General features: G+C 38.9%; 1 protein-coding gene across 1 annotated transcript in view; it reads right to left on the minus strand.

The window, feature by feature from the left end:
• Nucleotides 1–6,552: 6,552 nt before the first annotated feature.
• The window catches only part of GFI1 (growth factor independent 1 transcriptional repressor), a 51,037-nt gene continuing 33,209 nt past the window's right edge, over nucleotides 6,553–24,380 (minus strand). The window contains exons 2-7 of the mRNA XM_069737567.1: nucleotides 23,314–23,516; nucleotides 22,108–22,281; nucleotides 16,201–16,586; nucleotides 15,882–16,019; nucleotides 15,511–15,676; nucleotides 6,553–8,141 (exon numbers count right to left, since the gene is read on the minus strand). Coding sequence (XP_069593668.1) covers nucleotides 7,963–8,141; nucleotides 15,511–15,676; nucleotides 15,882–16,019; nucleotides 16,201–16,586; nucleotides 22,108–22,281; nucleotides 23,314–23,431 — 1,161 coding nt within the window. The 5' untranslated portion in view covers nucleotides 23,432–23,516 and the 3' untranslated portion in view covers nucleotides 6,553–7,962. The remainder of the gene's footprint in view (nucleotides 8,142–15,510; nucleotides 15,677–15,881; nucleotides 16,020–16,200; nucleotides 16,587–22,107; nucleotides 22,282–23,313; nucleotides 23,517–24,380) is intronic.

The following is a 24,380-nucleotide window of genomic DNA, read 5'->3' on the forward strand; positions in this document are numbered from 1 at the left end:
CATCCATGAGTAGTCCGTATACAATCCATTTTTTTTTTTTTTTTCCAAACTGTATTTATTAAACATTTTCAACATTAGCATATCAACATGCAAACATAGGTACACGGAATTACCTCTCCCTTTCCGGTAATACAGAAGCCCACTATTAAAGACGATAACTATTTTAGCGATCCAGTTTGCAAGTTAAAGGCAAAGTGCCTCTCAATCAAGGTAAACATAAGGCTAAAGACATAGAATTCAACATGGAAATACAGTACGAGTGGACTACCACTCTGTAACTAGATAACCCCAAATGGTGAGAGAGGGGAAGTAATAGCTAAAGAAAAGATGAAGAACAAAAAAGAGGGGGGAGGGGTCAACAAACAGACTAGGGAAAATCAAGGAGAGGGGAGGGGGGGGGGGGGACACACGACTCCGCATTACGCCCAGTGTGTTATTTAGGAGACAAGTCCGCTTACAAGGGTGCTCGGTCCGCTACCGTCCGTTCCAGGAACCATGTAGTTGTGCAGAAGCATTGTTTGAGCCTCTGTTGTATATGCGTTGGAAGGATGGGTATAAGTGGCTGCCATAGTTCAAAAAAATTTTTGGGTTTTTAGTTCTTTCTGAAGGGAAGCCTCCACCCAATCCATCCTAAATAGGAAAGAAAGTTTGTCCAGGAAGATCCTCAATGTGGGCACACTAGGTGCCAGCCAGGTTTGTAAAATCGTTTTCCGGGCCGAGGCCGAAATCATGTACAAGAATTTTCTACCAGAAGTGGAGATCACAGCCCCTTCATTAGTAATGTATCCAAAAAGAGCCCAGGCTGGGGTGAGAGCCACTCTATATGGTGTATGCGTATGAGTAAATACAAGTATGCGTTGCCAAAATTGTTGGATTTGTGAGCAAGCCCACAAACAATGGAACATGTCCGCCTCGGCCTCTCCACACCTGGAACAGATCGGACTCGGTATATTACCCATAAGAAAGTTGCGCCTTGGCGAGATATAGGATTTATGCATAATCTTCAACGCCATTTCCCAGTAAGATGTAAACGGTGTAAATTTAAGAGTGTTCCTCAACATTTGTAAAATCAGAGTAGGTGTCAATGACGGGTCACAGAGCTGCCACTTCATTTACAATCCATTTTTTAAAGCAGCAGCAACTAATCATTTACAAGACCATGTAGGCCATGTGCACACGTTGAGTAAAATTTCTGCACCGTTTCTGCATCTCTTGGCAGGAAAAACGAAGCTGCAAAAATGCGTGTTTTTGGAGCATTTTTCTCTGCATTTTTGAGTGATTTGATTGGAGTCAATGGTGAAAAACGGACAGAGAATTGACACAAAAATACTCAACGTGTGCATGGCGCTTCGGGTTTCTCATTCACTTTGCTGGCATCAGGTTTTGCCACAAATCCGCGCAGCAAAAAAAGTGACAAAAACACACCAAATCTGTAAAGTGTGCACAACAGTTTCCCGTGTTGTGTAAATACGGATGCTGTACTGTGGCTCCATATGGCATCTGAGATTTTTTACAACCCCATAGACTTGAAAGAGTGAGCCTCCTCCGATTTATGGAGGAAACTAGTGCATGCTACGAATTTTTTCACACACAGATTCGGTCAGTGAAAAATTGTTAATCTGCACTGCCAAATTGAATAACACTAGAAGGCTAATCTTTTTAAAAATTTTTGTCAAATTTCTGATATTTTTACAAATAAACACTAAACATATCAACCTAAATTTACTATTATCATAAAGTACTAGATGATGGCCCGATTCTAACGTATCGGGTATTCTAGAATATGTAGGTTGTATATAGTACAGGCTACTTACTATATTGCACAGTGACGTAGTATATAACACAACCGACGTAGTATATAACAGAGCTACGTAGTATGTAACACAGCGTACGTAGTATATAGCAGAGCTAAGTAGTATATAACATAGCCACGTAGTGTATTGCACAGCTATGTAGTGTATTGCACAGGTACGTAGTATATTGGTCAGCCACGTAGTATATAACAGTCACGTAGTGTATTGCACAGCTACGTAGTGTATAACAGAGCCCACGCAGTATGTAACACAGCCCACGTAGTATATAGCAATGTGGGCACTATATGCATGGTTAAAAAAGACTTAAAATAAACATATACTCACCTTCCGTAGGCCCCGTGAAGTCCTGGCACCTGTGTGCGGTGCATGCGGCAGCTTCCGGTCCCACGGTTGGTATGAGCGCAAGACCTGTAATGATGTCGCGGTCACATGACCGTGACGGCATGGCAGGTCCTTCTCGCATAGCATCCTTGGCACTGGAACCTGCCGCTTGCACTGCCAAGGACAGCGCGTGACCTTGGAGGGTGAGAACAACCTTTTTTATTATTATTATTATTTGTAACATTAGATCTTTTTACTATTGATGCTGCATATGCAGCATCAATAGTAAAAAGTTGGTTGCACAGGGTTAATAGCAACGTAATGGAGTGCGTTACACCGCGACATAACGTGGTCCGTTAACTCTGCCATTAACCCTGTGTGAGGGCTGACTGGAGGGGAGTATGGAGCGGACACTGACTGCGGGGAGGAAGGAGCAGCCATTTTGCTGCCGGACTGCGCCCGTCTCTGATTGGTCGTGGCAATGGTCGTGGGCGTTTTGCCACAACCAATCAGCAACTTGGATTTCCATGACAGACAGAGGCCGCGACCAATGAATATCCATGACAGACAGACAGACAGATGGAAGTGACCCTTAGACTATTATATAGTAGATAATGTGTCACACAAAAAAATCTAAAAATCAATGAGATATGTTGAAGCAAGCATTTCAGAGATATCGCTACATAAAGTGACACATTTCAGATTTAAAAAATTTGGCCCGGTCATTAAGGGATTTAAATGTAATTTTTAACAAAGAGTTACATTTACAATTTTAAAGGGATTATCCGGTCCCAAAATGATAAGTCTGTGATCCCGGCTCAGATACCGGTGAATCTCCGTGGTGCACAGTTCATGCGCTGGGGGGATTCAAATCATTTTGGACAAGACAACCCCTTTAAGCACCATCCTGGTGTTCCAAAACCCCTATGACAACACTTCCTTTCTTGTGTTCTTATGGAGTCACTACGGTGGTCACTAGTGGAAATGTTGAGCTTAATGCCTGATAGCTGTCTACACATTCAGGAATTAAGGAGGTACCCTAATGACATTTTTTAGATATAACTATTTTTTGTTGGTAACCCCATCATGAACATCCAAATAATGCAGGGAGCTCTCGTGCTGCTATTATGTGGCTATTACATGGATTCTAACCCCTTCATCCCTGGGTGATTTTCCGTTTTTTCCGTCTTTTTTATTGTTCCTCCTCTTCTTCCAAAAACCATAACTTTTTCATTTTTCCTTTAATATAGCCAGTAGACGGCTTGTACTTTTGAATTACACCGCTCATTCTAACGAATAGGGTACTGGAAATAGGGAAAAAATTCCAAGTGCATTGAAATTGCAAAAAAAAGTGGTTTCACAATTTTTTATTTTTTTATTTACTAAGTTCACTATATGGTAAAACTGACCTAGCATTATAATTCTCCAAGTCAGTACGAGTATGAAGCTACCAAAGATGTATTTTTTATTTAAGTGGTGAAAACAATTTCTGAAATTTGTAAAAAAAAAAACTAAAACATTTTTGCTTTTGTCGCTATTTTCATAGACTTGTAACATTTTATTTTCTGGAATTTGGGGCTGTATGAGGGCTTATTTTTTGCACCCTGAACTAACATTTTTACTGATACAATATTCCACTTCTTTGCATTAAAAAACTATTGGGTTGCTTTTCCAGTATGTTTTGGGTCATGTCTATCTGTAATGTGAATTGTCGTCCAATCAACCTCGCTGCATTTGGTTGAATGTGAGCAGAAGGTACCGTCCTGTACACTTCAGAATTATTCCAGCTGCTTCTGTCTTCAGTCACATCAATAAACACTAGCAACCCAGTGCCATTGAAAGCCATGCATGCCCGTGCCATCACACTACCTCCACCATGTTTTACACAGGGTGTGGTTTGCTTTGGATCATGAGTCGTTCCAAGCCTTCTCCATACTTTCTTCTTCCCATCGTTGTGGTACAAGTTGATCTTGGTTTCAACTGTCCAAAGAATGTTTTTCCAGAATTAGACTGGCTTATTTAGCTTTTTTTTTGGTGGGGAGAGGGCAAAGTCTAATCTGGCCTTTCTATTTTTAAGGCTGATTAACGGTTTGCACCTTGTGGTGAACCCTTTGCATTTGCTTTCATTAAATCTTTTCTTTATGGTAGCTTTAGATACTGAAACACCAACTTCCTGAAGAGTGTTCTCCACTTGGGTGGATGTTGTGAAGGTTTTTTTTCTCCACCACAGAAAGGATTCTGTAATCATCCACCACTGTTGTCTTTCGTGGATGTCCAGGCCTTTCTGAGTTCTCAATCTCACCACTGCGCTCTTTTTTTTTTTGCAGAATGTACCAAGCTATTGATTTAGACACTCCTAACGTTGTTATCTCTATGATTGATTTCTTCTTTTTTTTTTTTTATCCTAATGACAGTCTGTTTCTCTTCCACTGAGGGCTCTTTGACCGCATGTTGTTGGTTCACAGCAACAGCTTCCAAATCCAAATGCCACACTTGGAATCAGGTCCAGACCTTTTACCTGCTTATATGATGATGGACTAACAAGGAGAATGCCCATGCAACCAATTAAAGAGCTTTTGAGATAATTATCCAATTACATTTGCTCCCTTGAAAAAAAGAGGCAACTACATATTAAAGAGTTGTACCATATATTCTCAAGTATAAGCCGAGATTTTCAGCCCAAATTTTTGGGCTGAAAGTGCCCCTCTCGGCTTATACTCGAGTCAAGGTGGGTGGCAGGGTCGGCGGGTGAGGGGGTGAGGGCGCTGAGGTATACTTACCTAGTCCCAGCGATCCTGACGCTCCCCGCCTGTCCTACGGTCTTCGGTGCTGCAGTTCTTCCCCTCTTCAGCGGTCACGTGGGACCGCTCATTAGAAAAATGAATAGGCGGCTCCACCTCCCATAGGGGTGGAGCCGCGTATTCATTTCTCTAATCAGCGGTGCCGGTGACCGCTGATAGAGAAAGAGGCTGCGGCACCGAAGACCAGCTGTGACAGGCAGAGGGAGCCGGACGCCGGGAACAGGTAAGTATGTAATATTCACCTGTCCGCGTTCCAGCCGCCAGGCGTCGCTCCATCTTCCCGGCGCCTCCATCTTCCTGGCGTCTGCGCTCTGACTGTTCAGGTCAGAGGGCGCGATGATGCATATAGTGTGCGCGGCGCCCTCTGCCTGATCAGTCAGTGCAGAGACGCCGGGACCGGACGCCGGAACGAGACGCCGGGAGCTGCAAGCAAGAGAGGTGAGTATGTGTTGTTTTTTTTTATTATTGCAGCAGCAGCGGCGGCACAGATTTATGTGGAGCATCTATGGGACAAAATGAACGGTGCAGAGCACTGTATGGGGCACAATGAACGGTGCAGAGCACTGTATGGGGCACAATGAACGGTGCAGAGCACTGTATGGGGCACAATGAACGGTGCAGAGCACTGTATGGGGCACAATGAACGGTGCAGAGCACTGTATGGGGCACAGCTATGGGACAAAATGAACGGTGCAGAGCTCTATATGGGGCACAGCTATGGGACGAAATGAACGGTGCAGAGCACTATATGGGGCACAGCTATGGGACAAAATGAACGGTGCCGAGCACAGTATGGGGCACAGCTATGGGACAAAATGAACGGTGCAGAGCACAGTATGGGGCACAGCTATGGGACAAAATGAACGGTGCAGAGCATTGTATATGGGGCACAGATATGGGGCAATAATGAACGGTGCCGAGCACAGTATGGGGCACAGCTATGGGACAAAATGAACGGTGCAGAGCATTGTTTATGGGGCACAGATATGGGGCAATATGAACGGTGCAGAGCATATATGGGGCACAGCTATGGGGCAATATGAACGGTGCAGAGCACAGTATGGGGCACAGCTATGGGACAAAATGAACGGTGCAGAGCATTGTTTATGGGGCACAGATATGGGGCAATATGAACGGTGCAGAGCATATATGGGGCACAGCTATGGGGCAATATGAACGGTGCAGAGAACTATATGGGGCACAGCTATGGGGAAATATGAACGGTGCAGAGCACTATATGGCACAGCTATGGGGAAATAATGATCTATTTTTATTTTTGAAATTCACCGGTAAATGCTGCATTCCTACCCTAAGCTTATACTCGAGTCAATAAGTTTTCCCAGTTTTTTGTGGCAAAATTAGGGGGGTCGGCTTATACTCGGGTCGGCTTATACTCGAGTATATACGGTAATTCCTAAACCCTTACTCTACTTAGGATGTGAATACCCTCAAATTAATGCTGTGAGTCTGCACTTTAACCCCATATATTATATATTAAATAGATAGAAAATGATCCATGTCTAATATTTATTGATTTTCATTTTTTTTTTTCGTGTTATTTTCTCTGTTTACCTTTTATCAGGTAGAACTAAACAAAATTTAAAAAAAAAACACAATTTCAGAAATTACTTTTTTTTATTAATTTAAAACATATTTTTGAAATAAATAGGCATTATTAAACAAATAACACTCCAGTATGACCAGGGGCCATCATATATTTACAGACAGATTTGCTGGGAACAGCTTTAACAGTGAGATACATATTAATATTTCATGTTTAAGGCCAGCATCTTCAATATTTAAATCAAAGAGTATAGAAACCAATCTGATTCACTATCAAGCTTACGTCCCACAAAAATATACACAAATGTCCCTTTTAATTGTGAATGTCAAATATTGCTTTCCATCCTATATCATCATATTGGTTCACATCCCTTAACACCTCTACTGCATAGCAGAACAGTGCATCGGCTTGGAAACTGGAAAAAAAAATGAAATGATGAATGAAGACCATAGGACTGAAAGGCAAATAACAAGACTCTAGGAATCAGAAGAACTTTCGGAAACGAGTCCCTTTCGGTTGGGTGGTTTGCCTTTAGACGGCCTTACATTATTTCTTTAATGTCCTGCTCTAAAAAGTTGCAAATTTCTAATCCCCCATCAAATTGGTCTATTGGGAACAGTCGGGTAAGGTAGAGAATTAGATTGCTTATCAAGACTCAATGAAGTTTCGCAATCTGTTTTCCCATAGATTCAGGAACGACAGGCACCCTGCTGCAAAGTCAGTGGGGGCATCAAAGCAGGGGTTAATCAGTCTGGCCAGTGGATAGACTCCTTGTGGCCAGTGGATAAACTCATTAAGTTCACATTGCGAAAGGCATCTTCACCATAACTGGAAAATAGACAGTGTGATGACAGTATCCGTGGAGGAGAAATTAATTTAAGGAGAATTTAACTATGAGGTTCTGTATTCTTACGGGCCTGAATACTATATGTAGATCAAAGGTAATTGTACGTTAAATTTCCTGATATGATTAGCCCTAATCACAAGTAAACCAGTGGGCGAGGAACACGTAACAAACCGGTAGAAAACAAAGAAAGCCTCAATTTGATACATAAACTGTCAGGGTTCTTCGTTAGGGAATTCTTCAGTTCTCTGTGTTCGACAAAAAAAAAATCTTGGTTTATTTTAGGTTACAAAAATAAACACACAAAATACTTTTTCTTTTATTTAGTAGGGGTTTAGCTGTTATAACCCTAGTTTTCTACTACAAGTCCATTCTTCTCTGTATCCATCCAGAAGAACTGCAATGCAAATCAGTGTATACCATACCATACTCTTGGCCTTATCACTTGCTAGTGACCTTGTTCATGGAAGACTGACTCTAAGGTGAGATTTTTTTGCACATTCCACCCTCATTGGTGGTCAATGACTCAACGCTACAGATCTGAAGGTTGATGTTCACCTAGTGTTCTGAAATGATATAGGTTTCCTTTATGAAAGAAGAGACATTTTCATTTCTTGATCATTTAAGTCCGTGCTGTGTTTCACGATGTCTTCTCAGATCCACCTTCCTTTGAAAACCCTTGCCACAAAGGTCACAACCAAATGGCTTGAAGCCGGTATGTTTCCGACTGTGAGTGATGAGATTAGAGCTCTGACTGAACGCTTTGCCACAGACTTGACACTTGTGAGGCTTTTCTCCTACAAGATAAGGAGAGGGAAGATATGAACCTAAGTGATTAGAAAACATGTATACAACAGGATATGGCATAAATGTCTGATAGATGCAGGTCACATCTCACTGTGTTGAGGAGCCGGGCATGTGTGGCTACCTCTCCATTCTCAGCAGCTTAAGACCATTCACTGTTCTCGAGGCAGGTGCAAGTCCCAAACATGGGACCTTCATATATCAGATATTTATGACATACGCTCTATGTGTTATACAGGGGTATTACTAAACCGATAACACAGTTTCATTATGTGCCTTTTGGACCCTTTTCTCCCTGATGGCCGATGTATATACATTTCTGTACCATTGACATGGAGGCTTGTCAAAGTATTACTGAAACTTGGCACCAGGGTGGGAACCACTTAACACCAAACTAAGACCCTTGTTAGTGCCACTGGCACCTGGATCCAGGTCATATACAATGCACTGGACACCATAACAAGCACTGTGAAAGTACACAGATTTAACAGTACAAATTGGATTTATATATATGGAAAATGTTTTAATTGTTTCTATTTGTTATTATTAGTAAATTGTTGCAAATTGTTAATAAATGTACCATATATCGGATTTTGGCCTCACTATTGTTAAGTTTTTTTCTCATTAATGTGACTCATTTTATTATATTATATGAGTAAAAAAATGTTGTAGTGTTCAGTTTGGCTTTTTTTCCCATCCAGCATGCTACAAAAACAAGGGTGGAAAACTGATGTAGGAACTGATCCCATAGTTATCGTTTGGATTGTTCCCTATTACGAAAACTGAGCTGTATCTAAAAATGCTGGATATTGTGTTTTTCAATCTGGCTCCATGTTTTCCCAGGAGAAAACAAAATGGATGACAACTGAAGCAGTTTTACATCAGATGTCATCAGTTTCAGAACTTCAATTAAAAGGAATCAGTCAGCATATAATTACTGTTCATCCCAAACACAGGCTGGTGCACACTCGGTGTGGCCAAACAGTTCAGTGCATCTTTCACCTACTTGTTTCCATCTACATCCTTCTCTTCTTTGATTGACAGCCACATAAACCAGAGGAGAGCAAAGATTGATGGAAAACAAGTCGGTGGGAAGGTGCACAGAACTGTTTGGCCACATCAAGGGTGCAACGAGTGCTTGGTTTTAACAGACATTTTGTGCTGACATACTCCCTTTAAGATGTTACTTTTGTAAGACTAAGGGCTCATACTTATCAGTGAGAAAACGGAATATAAAATCGATTATAAGTCCCTACTCATCTAAACAAAATTCTTAGCTCAGATCGGGCTGAGACAAAAATCGTAGCATGCTGTGATTGTCCTCATATTTCAGACAAGACTCGCCAACGCAAGTCAATGGGTGTGATAAAAAAAGATCGCACGACAATCAGACCATGCGAGTGCCGGCTGATTTTTACACCCCCATGTACTTGAAAACCTGACACGTACAGTAAAATCACAGCGTGACAAGTTAGAATAGAAATATACACATACATATGTTGCGAAGCGACAGCCTCGAAATCTTAATGATTTAGAGATGATCTGCCAAGAGGAGTGGACCAAAATTCCTCCTGACGTGCGCAAACCTCATCATCAACTACAAAAAGCGTCTCACTGCTGTGCTTGCCAACATGGGTTTTGCTAAGTATTAAGTCTTGTTTGCCAGAGGGATCAAATACTTATTTCTCACTGCAAAATGCAAATACATTTATATAATTTATACAATGTGATTTTCTGGATTTTATTTTTGATATTCTATCTCTCAATGTTAAAATTAACCTACCCTTAAAATTAAAGACTGTTCATGTCTTTGTCAGTGGGCAAACTTACAAAATCAGCAAGGAATCAAATACTTATTTCCCCCCACTGTAATTAATAACCAGCAAAGTCTAGGCATACAGCTGTGGGCTGATATTAATAGGCTAGGAAGGAGCTATGGATATTGGCCCTGTCCCAGACTAAAAACATCAGCTCCCAGCCACCCCAAAAAAGCTGCATCCATAATCTGTGCCAAATCTGGCACTTAGCTTCTCTCTTCTCACTTGCCCTGTGGCGGTGGCAAGTGGGGTGAGAGGGTTGGGGTTGATGTCACCTTTGTATTGTCAGGTGACATAAAGCCCAGAGGTTCGTAATGGAGAGGTGTCTAAAAGACGACCTCATAACTAACCCTATATTTATATTGTAAATAAAAAACATCATGAATATAGTCCTTTTATTTAAAATAATTACACAGACTCCTTTATTGAGTTAAAAATAAAAAAAAACACTTATACTCACATTTACGCCCAATCAATTGAAGCCCATGTCCCCTGTTAAAAAATAAAATAATAAAGCAACATAATCCTCACCTGTCCCCGTGTTGAAAATAATATTCCATTTGTCCATAGCTAACTCTAGCTCTGCTACATCTACTTGGTATGCTGAATGCAGACATGATGTGAGCATTCAGCATGCCAGGCAGCAGAGACAATTAGCTGTGTGTGCTTGCACAGCTCAGTGCCTGGCAGAGACGGGAAAAAGATGAGCCGACTACATATCCAATGACCTCTGTTCACTTCACTAACGTCACCGTGAGTGTGAGAAACTTCTCACACTCGCAGTGCCGTCAGAAAGGATATTGGAGTTCAGAGCCAATGAACTCCTTTCACCTCAATGACATCAGCGTGTGCACCATGGGAAAGTTCTCACAGCGCTTGCGTTGATGTCATTAAGGTGAATGGAGTTCATTGGATATCAGTGAGGCAGTGAGCAGCACAAGCACACTCAGCTCACTGTTTCAGCTACCTGACATGCTGAACACTTGCATCATGCCAATGTTCAGCTTGTCAAGTAGATGTAGCAGAGCTAAAGTCGTCTATGGACAAAATAGATTAACCCCTTCACCCCCGGAGCTTTTTCCGCTTTTTCATTTTCGTTTTTTGCTCCCCTCCTTCCCAGAGCCATAACTTTTTTATTTTTCCGTCAATATGGCCATGTGAGGGCTTATTTTTTGCGGGACGAGATGTACTTTTGAACGATACCATTGATTTTACCATGCCATGTAACAGAAAACGGGAAAAAAATTCCAAGTGTGATGAAATTGCAAAAAAAGTGCAATCTCACACTTCACTTGTTTTTTGTTTGGCTTTTTTGCTAGGTTCACTAAATGCTAAAACTAACCTGCCATTATGATTCTCCAGGTCATTACGAGTTCATAGACACCAAACATGTCTAGGTTATTTTTTATCTAAGTGGTGAAAAAATTTTCCAAATTTTGTTAAAAAAAAAAAAATTGCGCGATTTTCCGATACCCGTAGCGTCTCCAATTTTCGTTATCTGGGGTCAGGTGAGGGCTTATTTTTTGCGTGCCGAGCTGGCGTTTTTAATGATACCATTTTGGAGTAGATACGTTCTTTTGATCGCCCGTTATTGCATTTTAATGCAATGTCGCGGTGACCAAAAAAACGTAATTTTGGCGTTTTGATTTTTTTTCTCGCTACGTCATTTAGCGGTCAGGTTAATCCTTTGTTTTTATTGATAGATCGGGTGATTCTGAACGCGGCGATACCAAATATGTGTATGTTTGATTTTTTTTTAATTGTTTTATTTTGATTGGGGCGAAAGGGGGGTGATTTGAACTTTTATATATTTTTTATTTTTTTATATTTTTAATCACTTTTTTTTTTAATTTTAGCATGCTTCAATAGCCTCCATGGGAGGCTAGAAGCATGCATAACTCGATCGGCTCTGCTACATAGAGGTGAAGTACAGATCACCTCTATGTAGCAGAAATGCAGGGTTGCTTTGAACGCCGACCACAGGGTGGCGCTCAAAGCAATCGGCCATCAACAACCATAGAGGTCTCAAGGAGACCTCTGGTTGTTATGGCGATGCACTGCTGACCCCCGATCATGTGACGGGGGTCAGCAGTGCGAGCAGTTCCGGCTGCGCGGCCGGGAGCGCTAGTTAAATGCTGCTGTCAGCGCTTGACGGCGGCATTTAACTAGTTAATGGGCGCGGGCTGATTGCGATTCCGCTCGCGCTCATTGCGCGCACATGTCAGCTGTACAAAACAGCTGACATGTCGTGGCTTTGAGGTGGGCTCACCGCCGGAGCCCACCTCAAAGCAGGGGATCTGCCAGCTGACGTACTATTCCGTCAGCTGGCAGAAAGGGGTTAATATTAGTGATGAGCGAGTATACTCGTTGCTCGGGTGGTCTCCGAGTATTTGTTATTGTTTGGTGATTTAATTTTCATTGCTGCAACTGAATAATTTACAGCTACTAGCTAGGCTGAGTACATGTATGGGTTGCCTGGTTGCTAGGTAATCCCCACATGTAATCAAGCAGGCCAGTAGCTGTAAATCATTCAGCTGCGGCGATGAAAACTAAATCTCCGAGCACTAACAAATACTCAGAGACTACCCGAGCATGCTCGGGAAAGCCCGAGCAACGAGTATACTCTCTCATCACTAATTATTATCTTCTTGTTGGAGAGGTAAGGAATATGTTTTTTTTGTTTTTTTTTACTCTTTTACTGGACATGGGCATCGGAGGGTTATCTTCACCCTGGTTGGGGACAGGTGAGCATTATGTTGCTTTATTATTATTTTTTTTACGGAGACATGGGCTTCAATGCAATGGTCGTAAGTGTTTTTGTTATTTTTAATTCAATAAAGGAGCCTGTGTCATTATCTCAAATAAAGGACTTTATTCAGGGTTTTTTGTTATTTACACTATGAAAATGGGGTTAGTAATCGGGGCGTCTTATAGACACCACTCCATTACTAACCCCTGGGCTTGATGTCAGCTGTCAATATAAAGCTGACATCACCCCCCTCCAACCCTAAACTATCACCCCACTTGCCATCACACCAGGAAAATTGGGAAGAGTGAGGCTAATCTCCAGAATTGACACATCTTATGGATGCGCCTTTTTGGGTTGTCTGAGAGCTGATCTTTTTGGTCTGGGATGGGGCCAATATCCATGTCCCTTTCCTAGCCTATTAATATAAGCCCGCAGCTGTCTGCCTGGCCTTTGCTGGTTTTTAATATAAGGGGACCACACATCATTTTTTGGGGGGGTAATCCCCATTTTAATAACCAGTAAAGGCTAAGTATACAGCTGTGAGCTTGTACTAATAGCCTGGAAAGACCAACGTGTATTACCCCCTTCCAAGGCTATAAACATCTACCCCCAGCTGTCAGCTTTCCCTCTCCTGGTTAATAAAATTATGGGGGATCCCACGCCATTTTTTTGGGTAAATAATTTAGCAATAAAATACATGTAGAGTAAAATACACACAAAGCACTTATTATATTCTGTATCTCACATCTATCTATCTCTCTAACATACAATATATATGAATATATATACTGTATATATACACATATGTATGTATTGAGAAATATTTCCTTTAAAAATTATGAGTAAATAAAATGGAGAATTTCTCTATGTAAAAGATCATGTTAAAATCGTGTTACATACGGATTAAAATCACACTGCATTTGGATATAAATCGGATCCTAGGTTATAAAAAAATCGGATTGTACTCACATGAAAATCTTATGCCACTTGCATTACACTCATCCGACTTTTCAGGAACAATATCAAACTTTTTTTTTACAGTGATGGGTATGAGCCTTAATTTTCAAACTGGGCAACAGCCCTATAAGGCCTTATAATAATGATTCTATGTACTGTATGTGTTGCTTTTCCCTTCTAGTGCTTCACAACTAAGTACAATATTAGCCATTAAGGCATTTCTCTTTGCATTGAAACAGATTGATATTGGGCAGGGCTGCTCTCATTGTCATCCCTGATCACCTGTCAATTCCAGTTATAGTCACGGCTACATGTACCAGAGCTGAAGAGGATTCTATAGAAAAGTCCTGTGTAAACACAGATCAGATCATATTAAAGCGACACTGATTGCTTGTCCAGGATTCATTCATTAAACAGATGCTAGTATTGAAAAAAATATCTCTCCACAGCTATTGTTTGTGGACTCGTGTTAGTTCTGTGATGACGGACTAGCTGGCTTACATCATCAAGAGAAATGACAAGGCTCATTGATAACATATAATGAGCGGTTTCAGGAACAGGACAAGGATCAGTGTATATCATTTATATAACACAAGGTGGAATCAGATATTCATTTATATTCATTTATATAATATCATCCATTTAATGATGACCCTGTCAGATGCATAAAATAAACTGTATGGCAGCACTGTATGTTTCTGTAAGTGTTCAGAGAAAGGATATAGCTATGATAACCGGGCTGCAACCACTCTCCAATTCTCTCATTACTACAGTATATTAAGTCCAAATTCTTGGAGAATAGGTTCTGGTGAGATATGTGGGGGCTGTGGTCTTATTACATCATCTTAACGAGTAAATAATAATAAAATGAATATGCAAAGACTTTACAGACATAATAACCATGAATTAGGGGTATAGCTGGGGGGACAGGCAAGAGGGCCATATGCCTCAGTGCTGGAGGTGACATCAACAAGACACTTTTCTTTGGACAGAGCAATAAACGGAACCTTTGCCCCTGTGTAATGGAAAACCTAGCTACAGTTATTCACAAATCAGTATGATTTGTAAAATGTGAGAACATATTAAGGCAGATTAACTAATCCTAACTCATGCCGGTTTGTACATTTGGTGCCTCTTTAGATACCCTTTTCTACCTTTATACCACTTATTGATTGACTTAAATTTTGGTGCCTACATTTTGGAGCAATTTTGGACACATCGCATTTAAGCCATGCCTTTTCCCCCTAATCCCTGCCCTTTGTTGAATGGACTAAATGTCTAAAACACATAACTAGGTGTAAAGCCTTATACAGCAGCAACATTGTGCTCCAAAATACACCAAGTGTTAGTACATTGTGCACCATCGTCAAGGCAAAAGCACATAATTAACTCTACCCTAATGTGAAACCTGGACCATAAAAAATCAAGACAGAAGAATCGACACATTCAAAATGTTTTGCTGGAGAAAGATGTGATCAATACCACGGATGGCAAGAAGAACAGACAAATCAATTTTTGGAATAAATCAAGCTAGACGTGTCACTCGAAGCAAGGGTCACCAAGGTACGACTTGCCTATATTGGACATATCATATGAAGAGAGCAATCACTGGAGAAGGACATCGTGGTCGGGATAATAGAAGGAACAAGGCGAAGAGAAAGACCAACAACACGATGGTTTGATGCTATCGAAATAATGGCAGAGAAGACCCTGCTGGAGCTATCTATACCTGCACAAAATCGATCTTCTTCCAGATTGTTCATCAAGTCGCCATGGCTCGAAATTGAGCCAAAGGTCGTCAACAAAACCCTCTGCCCCATTGTGTGTGATGGCACTCACCTGTGTGTATGAAAGTGTGCTTCTTCATATCTGACTTCTGGTGGAATCTCTTGCCACAGTACTGACAGGGGTATGGCCTTGTGTCCGAGTGGATAAGTAAGTGTGTGGAGAGCGTAGACGATCTTTTAAAACTTTTACCGCAAATTTTACAGTCGAAACTTCTTTCCTGAAGAGAAGAAATACAACATTCATCAATACAAACATGTTTATATGGCTGTAATTGGATTATTTATATCAAAAGTAAGTAAAATACCATCTAAAATCGTCTTCTAGCATATGATACATGCATTGTGAATTTTAGCCTCTACGAATGGGAAATATGAGTGCTCATCACATTTTGGGTAGGATATTTTTTGGGGGGGCCATAGTACCTGGGAGTGAACTGCCTTATGTTGCTCCAAACTGACAGCATGGCCGAATGTTTTTCCACATATTTCACAAGCAAAGGGTCTTGTGCCACTGTGAGATCGCCGGACATGTACTTCTAGCCCATGGGGTGTAGAAAACACCTGGGGGGTAAAAGCAGTAAATTTTAGAGGGACAGTCAAATGAAATCTTGTCACCCTAATGACAGCTCAGAAGGGTTCTCAATAAGAAACCCTGCTGCAAAAATGTATGGAGCCATATATATGTATATGTATCAAGTTTACATGTTTTTTGAGATTGTGTTGGGCATGATGTGTTACGTACCTTGCTGCACTTAAGACATTTGTATGAGCCGGTGTTGAGTAACAGCCGGGTACACAGCAGATCAGACTCCACCTTGATCCCTTGACTCTTCTCTCCAAAAAGTGTAGTGGAAGAGCGAGAGTCACCATAGCGGGACACCGCATGGGCGTAATTTCCATAGAGTCCATGTACGCGTCTATCCGAGCTGTACAAAGGGGGTGGCAGAGTTGGTGGCACCCTGTCACCATAGACACCAAGGGAGGAACTTCTCTCCAGTCCTGAGGGCCTGTAGTCGTGCACCAGCTGCCGCAGTTCCGATCCTGCAAGGCTGCTCCAAATATATGGCTTGAAGGAGGCCGAAAATGGTGGAGAATCCTCCAGCGATGGGCAGGCAGATCTTTCTGAAGCTGTAGGAGAATAACAATGTTAGCAAAACGAAAAAATATTATACGATAAGTTGTTTAAATGTAAGATTATCTGCTTGATGTAATCTTGTATTTCGGGGGGAGGGGATAAATTCCCAAAAATGAATGCCGAAGAATAAATATAATTCAAATCATATAAAAGTAAAAGTCACCATTTCCTACTTATATACAATCCAACTGCAGCATTGGAAAATACTAAACATGAACACTGATACCTGTGAAAACAGATATATTGTAGATTTATATGCCCCCCATTAATAAATGCACAATCAGTAATAGTAATAATAATAATAACAATAATAATAATAGCTAAGGGAAATGTAATAAAAGTTCACTCTGAATTCTTATATGATACATATGGGGGAAACACAACATTATTTATACTTTCAGTAACAAATATAGTTGTGTAATCTGTGCTTCACACTAGCATTTTGGATACAATATTAATGGATCCAGTTGAAAATAAAAACAGATTGGAAAAGAAATGGATCCCAAATTTAAAGAAACTTAAAGGGGCATTCCTATTTCCAAGATCCTATCTCAATATATAGTAGTAATAATGATAATAGCAAGTACCTCCAATTAGAAATGTAGTATAGTTTTTCTGATTCACTTTGTCTCTTTCCTCATGTGCAGGCATTGCAGGACTTTAGGTATCCATGGTTACGACCACTAGCAACTAGCTAACTGTCACTTCATCAGTGGACGTAACCATGGATACCTAAGGTACTGCAATGCCTGCACAAGAGGAATGTGACATAGCAATAGAGAATCAGAAAAACTATACTATATTTCTAATTGGAGGTGTTTGCTAATATTATTTTTATAATTATTATTATAACACCTACTACATATTGGGATATGATCTTTCAGATGGGAATATTCCTTTAAACTATTTTTTTTTTAAATGATTAGATTGATGGATCAGTTACAAAAAAAAAAAAAACCTTTGGTTTCCATTTAGGATCCGTTTGTATCCAGTTTTTTTCCACTTTGAACAGATCCTTTTCTACAGTCGAAAACCTCTGATATTCTGGGCATGCTCATTCTTTTAAATGGAAATCATAATGGTAGACCGTTCATTATAATCAGTGTCCATAAACTATAATGTAATTAAAGAAAAAAAAAATAGAAGTATCCATTCTGTCTGCTATCCATTTTTTTGGTTTACAGAAAAAAAATAGGTCTGCAAAGCATTTGCTTTTTACCATCCAAAAAAACAAACAAAAAAAAAATGGATGTAATAATAATAATAATAATAATAATAATAATAATAATGTAACTAATGCAAACTGATGACATTTATTTAATTTAAAACCCATTGCCATGGATTCTGCAACTAAATGTTTTATTTTGAAGACACAAAAGCGCACAGAGCAGTCAAAAAAATACTCTGTTGTAAAAAAAGTCACAGTAAATAAGCAAGTGCTAGTCAAAAAATGAAAAAATACAGGGTATTTAGTTAATACGTTTTTTTTGCAAAAAAAGTATGTTAGGCTGCTCCGCAAATCGTCAAGGTATACCCATAATAGAGCAGTCCTATCTAATGTATATAATCCCTATCTGATGTATTCAAAAACCTGATCATCTGTATAGTACCTGTATGAACAGGGCTCAGAGAGAAAATATCCATGCAGAAGTTGCAAGATGGAACAGCTACAATGCAAATGACCCACAGAGGAGTGGTGGACTTTGCAAAAAAACGTATTAACTAAATACCCTGTATTTTTTCATTTTTTGACTAGCACTTGCTTATTTACTGTGACTTTTTTACAACAGAGTATTTTTTGACCGCTCTGTGCGCTTTTGTGTCTTCAAGTTCTTTGGTGGTGTGAACAGGTTCCTACAGACTTGTTCACTGTGCAAGTAGCCCATGTGTTTTTGGTTTTATAAATGTTTTATTTTGTTTTGTTTTGTTTTTTCATCTGTCAGAGCAGAATAATGGAAATAAAAATGCTAGTGTGAACACAACCTTATAACAATGCATTTATTTATTAAACTATAAAATGTAAACTGATGAGAAAGTGAATCAAGAGTCGGAAGGATAGGAAAACAACAAATAAAGTGTGAACAGACCCATGCTAGTATCTGACTCATGTAGCTACCCCAGAAAACCTCTTAGAATTTGTTATCCCTCACTTTAATAAATCAGTGTTGGTTGAGTTAGTAAAACAACATAACAAAAAAAAGTAATTTTTTTTTTTCTGTGAAAGGTATTGCTTTTAATTTGTGAAACATTGTTGCTGCAGTTTGTTGCAAATCATGCAGAATTTCTACGGTTCACTGTTCCATACATCATGAAATTCAGTTCTGATTTCGATTTTTTTCTCTTAGATCAGGATACAATTAGTTCTTCACATAAATAAATACAGATAAAAAATTCTCTAAAAATGTTACCAAATAGTTTTACATTTTTGTTATTTATCATAATGATCAAAAATACATTTTTGTTGCTATTTTTTTATAAAATAATATACTTTTTCCCTACAATGGTCCCTAATTTTTCATCTCAGTTGCATGATTTCCACTATGTGTATGGTTTGCGTAAATCATTAATTAGCTTCTAAACAAACCTCAGACATGTTTGGATTACTTTACATCTCTACATCTAAAAAACCCAAGAAACCCAAATATGTGCTAAAACTCAATATTGCCCAACTTTTTTTTAAAGAAAGTGGAACTAATATTATGTAAATGAAAAGGGAAGTAATATCCTGTGTGTTTAGATAATCTTTGCATAAGAGTAATTCAAATCAGACAATCATTGCTACCCAACCTACAGACACCTCACTTCACCTTTCATAGGGAAAGTTTTTTCCTTTTTTTGGTTTTTGTTTTCACAAAATCCATTACAATTGCAAAGTTGACAAATGTTTCACAATGTAAATTCCATTTCCAGAGCTAAAGGGACCAACTAGAAACAACAATGTTGCCATCTTGTTTTCTGCATTCTGTAATGTACTAATGCAAATATGAACCCTAATCTCTCCTCTAATTAAATGCTACATTGTATTCCAGGTTGAGCAGAAGGAGGTTATTATTTTTTTAGGAACCCTGAGTTGATGTATAGAAGGGTGCACATATTATTACATGGGTGCTAAATACATTGGCACAGACTTTGGTTGTTAAAAAAATCGATTAATTTCTGATGCTGAAAGTGAAATAAACCAGCTGCAGATTTTACCTGTGGGATGATCATCATCACTGTGAGTCAATGAGAAAAAATGACTAGATTTTATACAATGGTATATGTGGATTATACAGATATAAGAGCATATAATGATTAGTCTAAGTGGGGAAAAAAAGTAAAGATTAATTCTAAAAACTAAATAAATCTATCAAGTTGAATAAAGTTTAAAACATGATGAAAGAAAGAGATTAAATAGATGAAAGAGACATGGCAACATAAAGGTTAATATTAATAATATGTTGCTTTCATTAGTCTATATATTCATATTGAGAAGTTTCTATAATGACAAACCCCAGAGTGTGGCGCTGCCCTCCTGTCATACCTCATACATATGACGTCATTTTTATTATGGTAAGGGTTAACCTATCAATTGCCACATTCTAGCAAAGTGGAATCTTAGCCCCCTGCATAGGAAGCGTGAAGGCAGAGAAGCAGAAAGCGGCGGCATGTGCGATCAGCGGCTGCGACTGTCGCATCTGTTCAGCGCTGCAGCACAGAGCTGCGATTCATGGCTGGGGACAAACAGCAGAAAATCCTTCATTTATTACAGCAAAAAATCATTGCTGGCGAATAACGATTATTACAGAGGGGTCAATGACAATGCTCTTTTCTTAATGTAAATTATGGTTTTGAAGGACAAAAAATAAAATGACACAATTGCGAATGTATGAACACTGATTTTGGGTATGGAAATAAGTGTCTGTGAGGAGCAGATCTAATCATCCAGCACAGCAGCAGTTAATAGAAATGTCACATTGAGAGATAAGATCATCGTTAGCTGGACACTGGCAGGAGATCTGCTCTTCTTCTCCTTCTCCGAACAAGTTCATTCAAACATTTAAAGCAAAATTCATGCTATGTTTCCATGATGCTGAGATTTATCAGAAACTTGCAAATTCATGAATAATTGTTGTTTTTTTATTTCCTATTTTCATTTGTTTACTAACAAGTCTCCATGTGTACATTCAGAAACAAGCAAAACTGAGAAATGACTGAGAGGTAATTGTACTTTTATCCAGCTAGGCATGATAGTGATTGTATTATTATTTATCTATTACTTGTAGCTTGTCTGTAACTATCTATCTATCTATCTATCTATCCCATATATATCTATCTATCTATCTATCTATCTATCCCATATCTATCTATCTATCTATATATCTAATCTATAAATCTATCCCATATCTATCTATCTATCCCATATCTATCTATCTATCTATCTATCTATCTATCTATCTAATCTATAAATCTATCTATGTATCTATCATCTATTATCTATCTATTATCTATTTATCTATCATCTATTTATCTATTATCTATCTATTATCTATTTATCTATCATCTATCTATTTTTATTTCCTATTTTCATTTGTTTACTAACAAGTCTCCATGTGTACATTTCCTATGAATCAGGAACAAGCAAAACTGAGAAATGACTGAGAGGTAATTGTACTTTTATCCAGCTAGACATGATAGTGATTGTATTTTTATGTATCTATTACTTATATCTTGTCTGTAACTATCTAACTATCTATTATCTATCTCATATCTATCTATCTATCATCTATCTATCTATCTATCTATCTATCTAATCTATAAATCTATCTATGTATCTATCCATTATCTATCATCTATCTATTTATCTATCTATCATCTATCTATACATTATCTATCTATGATCTATCTATCATCTATCTATCTATCATTATCTATCTATTTTCTATCTCATAAATATGTATTATCTATTATCTATCTATCTATCTATTATCTATCCCATATCTATCTATCTATCTATTATCTATCTATCTATCTATCTATCTTCTATCTAATCTATCAATCTATCTATGTATCTATCCATTATCTATCATCTCTCTATCATCTATCTATCATCTATCATCTATCATTCTCTATCTATTTTCTATCTCATAAATATGTATTATATATTATCTATCTATCATCTATCTATCATGTATCTATTATCTATATATCATCTATATATTATCTGTTTATCTAATGAAGCAACACTAGGTTAATCCATTTGAGGGTTACAAACCTCAAACACATGTACTCAATAGTCTTGAAATATAATAAAGAAAAAGAGAGATAGCACTTAAAAAATGTACTGGTTCCATCACATAACCTTTCTGAAGCCCTTTCTTGAAGTATAGCCTAGTGTATTCCTTATTATATCAATTTATCTATATATAATTATCTAAGGCTCTAATCTATATAATCCATATACACCAATATGTAAATAATCATCTTTTATAGAAAAACTAACAACACACCAATGTAAGCGATCATTGCCATTACCTGGAGAGGCGGAGGGGGAAGGGGGTCTCCAGAAGTCCTCACACTCCGAGGCTGTGGTGTCACAGGGGCTTCCTGCGCTGCTTGGGGGGGAGGCTGAGGACCCATCTCCTGTCTCCCCCAGGTGACAGGACGCAGGGGACACACTGCCCTCAGCTGGAGGGGCAGCTTTACTTTCTGTATCATGAAGTGCAAATAAAATATATAGTTTTTACTATAAATATAATATAATGTGGGATTCAATATTGCACTATATATATTTACACACAGTATATACAGACACCCACATTGTAACGAACATAATCATGGGTAGATAGTAATCATTATATATATATATATGTATATATATATATATATATATATATATATATATATATATATAGTATTGTAATCGGTAGTATAGGATAGTAATGTAGTGCCTACATACAGTGTGACATATATACACTATATATTTATTTATTTACATCCTATACTACTGACTAGTATATATATATTATATAGCTATCTATGATTATGCTCATTACAATGCAACATGCAATACAATTCTATGCTGTGACATTCAATACAATATCAGACAATTTTACACTATGTATTATAAATAGTAAACTATATGACACTGTAAAACCAACTAATACAAAACGATATAAATTCGATGATACTTTGCACAATGGAGACAATGTAATATCTGTGCCACAATATCTAGATACAAATGTGACAGTATTTGATCAAACATTCCATGGGACTTGATCGATTTGTTATTTTTTCTGTGTTTATTACATCAGTGGATAGATGTGTTTTTCTCCATATATTGTACAGCAGTGTGATATAGACAGAGGCAGGGAGATCTGCTGAGCTGTGGGCACACAAACATGCCCGGTGCCCAGAAGATGTGGAGGCATCAGGAAACATTCATCTATTAGCGGAGAATTTGTGCTGAGACGTCGGAGGTGATGATCACAGACACAAGAATACATCCAATATCTCATCATCACAGAAAATACACTGGATATTATCCAATAGGATAATATTTGCTCTTTCCCTCTGTGTCCAATTATTTGACACATTGGTGCAAGTGATCTACATAGAATCGATTACTGATGTTCCCATTTTCCATACATTGAATTGTGCTGCATGATATAGAACATTGCACTAGAACATTTATTAGAACAGATTATATATACACTATGTTTTGCATGTTCTATCTCTTACCTGCACAGATTTGAGCCAGGAGAGCCTCCTGCTGCCGGCTGTAGTCCTCCCCATCAGGCGCCCTGGGCTGGTGGTAGCTGTGAGCCTTCTTGCTCTTCACCAAGAATGACCTGGGCATTGCTGCAGGTGTCTGTCCTGTGTCCAGCAGTAGTCACAATAAGCTGACCCAGTGGTGGCTGCCTCTATATCTCCAGACCTGCTATCTGGTCACAAATATGACATTGGCCATTGGTTAGGAGGAGACAGCACTTGGGGAGGGAGAGGTAGGGGCTATGGGCGGGCTAGCACCAAGTGAGGGGCTGGGCTAGGGGCCTGCAGCTTCACTGCTGACTGTGGGCTCTGGTCACCAGGTGGCATTCAGACAGGTGGTCGAGCAGGGACATCCTCCAGTCAAGGGTGGGAGGGGGGGGGGGTCTTCAGGCTTTTTTTCTTTATAGATTCCTCGCTGTCCACCTGGGAAATCAAACCAGCCAAGCTCAGAGTGATTGACAGGGTGTTACTCAATCCCAGCCTGTATCTTTCATCAGGAGCCTGGTGACAGCCTCTTGAGCAAGAGGTTGGACAGCAGCGGAGGCACAAAACTGACAGATAAGAGCACTTGTGTAAGGAGCTGTGCTATATGTGGAGCAATACACAACGACTTCCTAAGAAAACAGCAGTGTACTAACTAGATTACACCCCCCATGCCCCCCACACACCAAAGCTTCAGCTGCACCACTCATGGCAGAGCGAGATACATTATATATTATATATATACACACAGTATTTCTATTTCTGTATGTGTATATATATATACATATACACACATATAAATAAACTGATTATACATACAGATATATATGTATATATCTACATATCTATGTACATGCATCTATATAAAACACAGATAGATGGATTGATACATGTTGATGTGTTTTCTTTTGATGTCTGTAGCTAATGAATATCATCACTAGGTAGTAAAACATGGATAGATATATAATTTAGAAATATAGAAAGATGATAGAGCATAGATAGATGATAGATAGATAATAGATAGATAGATAGATAGATAATAGATAGATAGATAG

This window comes from Ranitomeya imitator, chromosome 8 (genome assembly GCF_032444005.1).
Source record: "Ranitomeya imitator isolate aRanImi1 chromosome 8, aRanImi1.pri, whole genome shotgun sequence".
NCBI classification, from domain to species: Eukaryota; Metazoa; Chordata; class Amphibia; order Anura; family Dendrobatidae; genus Ranitomeya; species Ranitomeya imitator.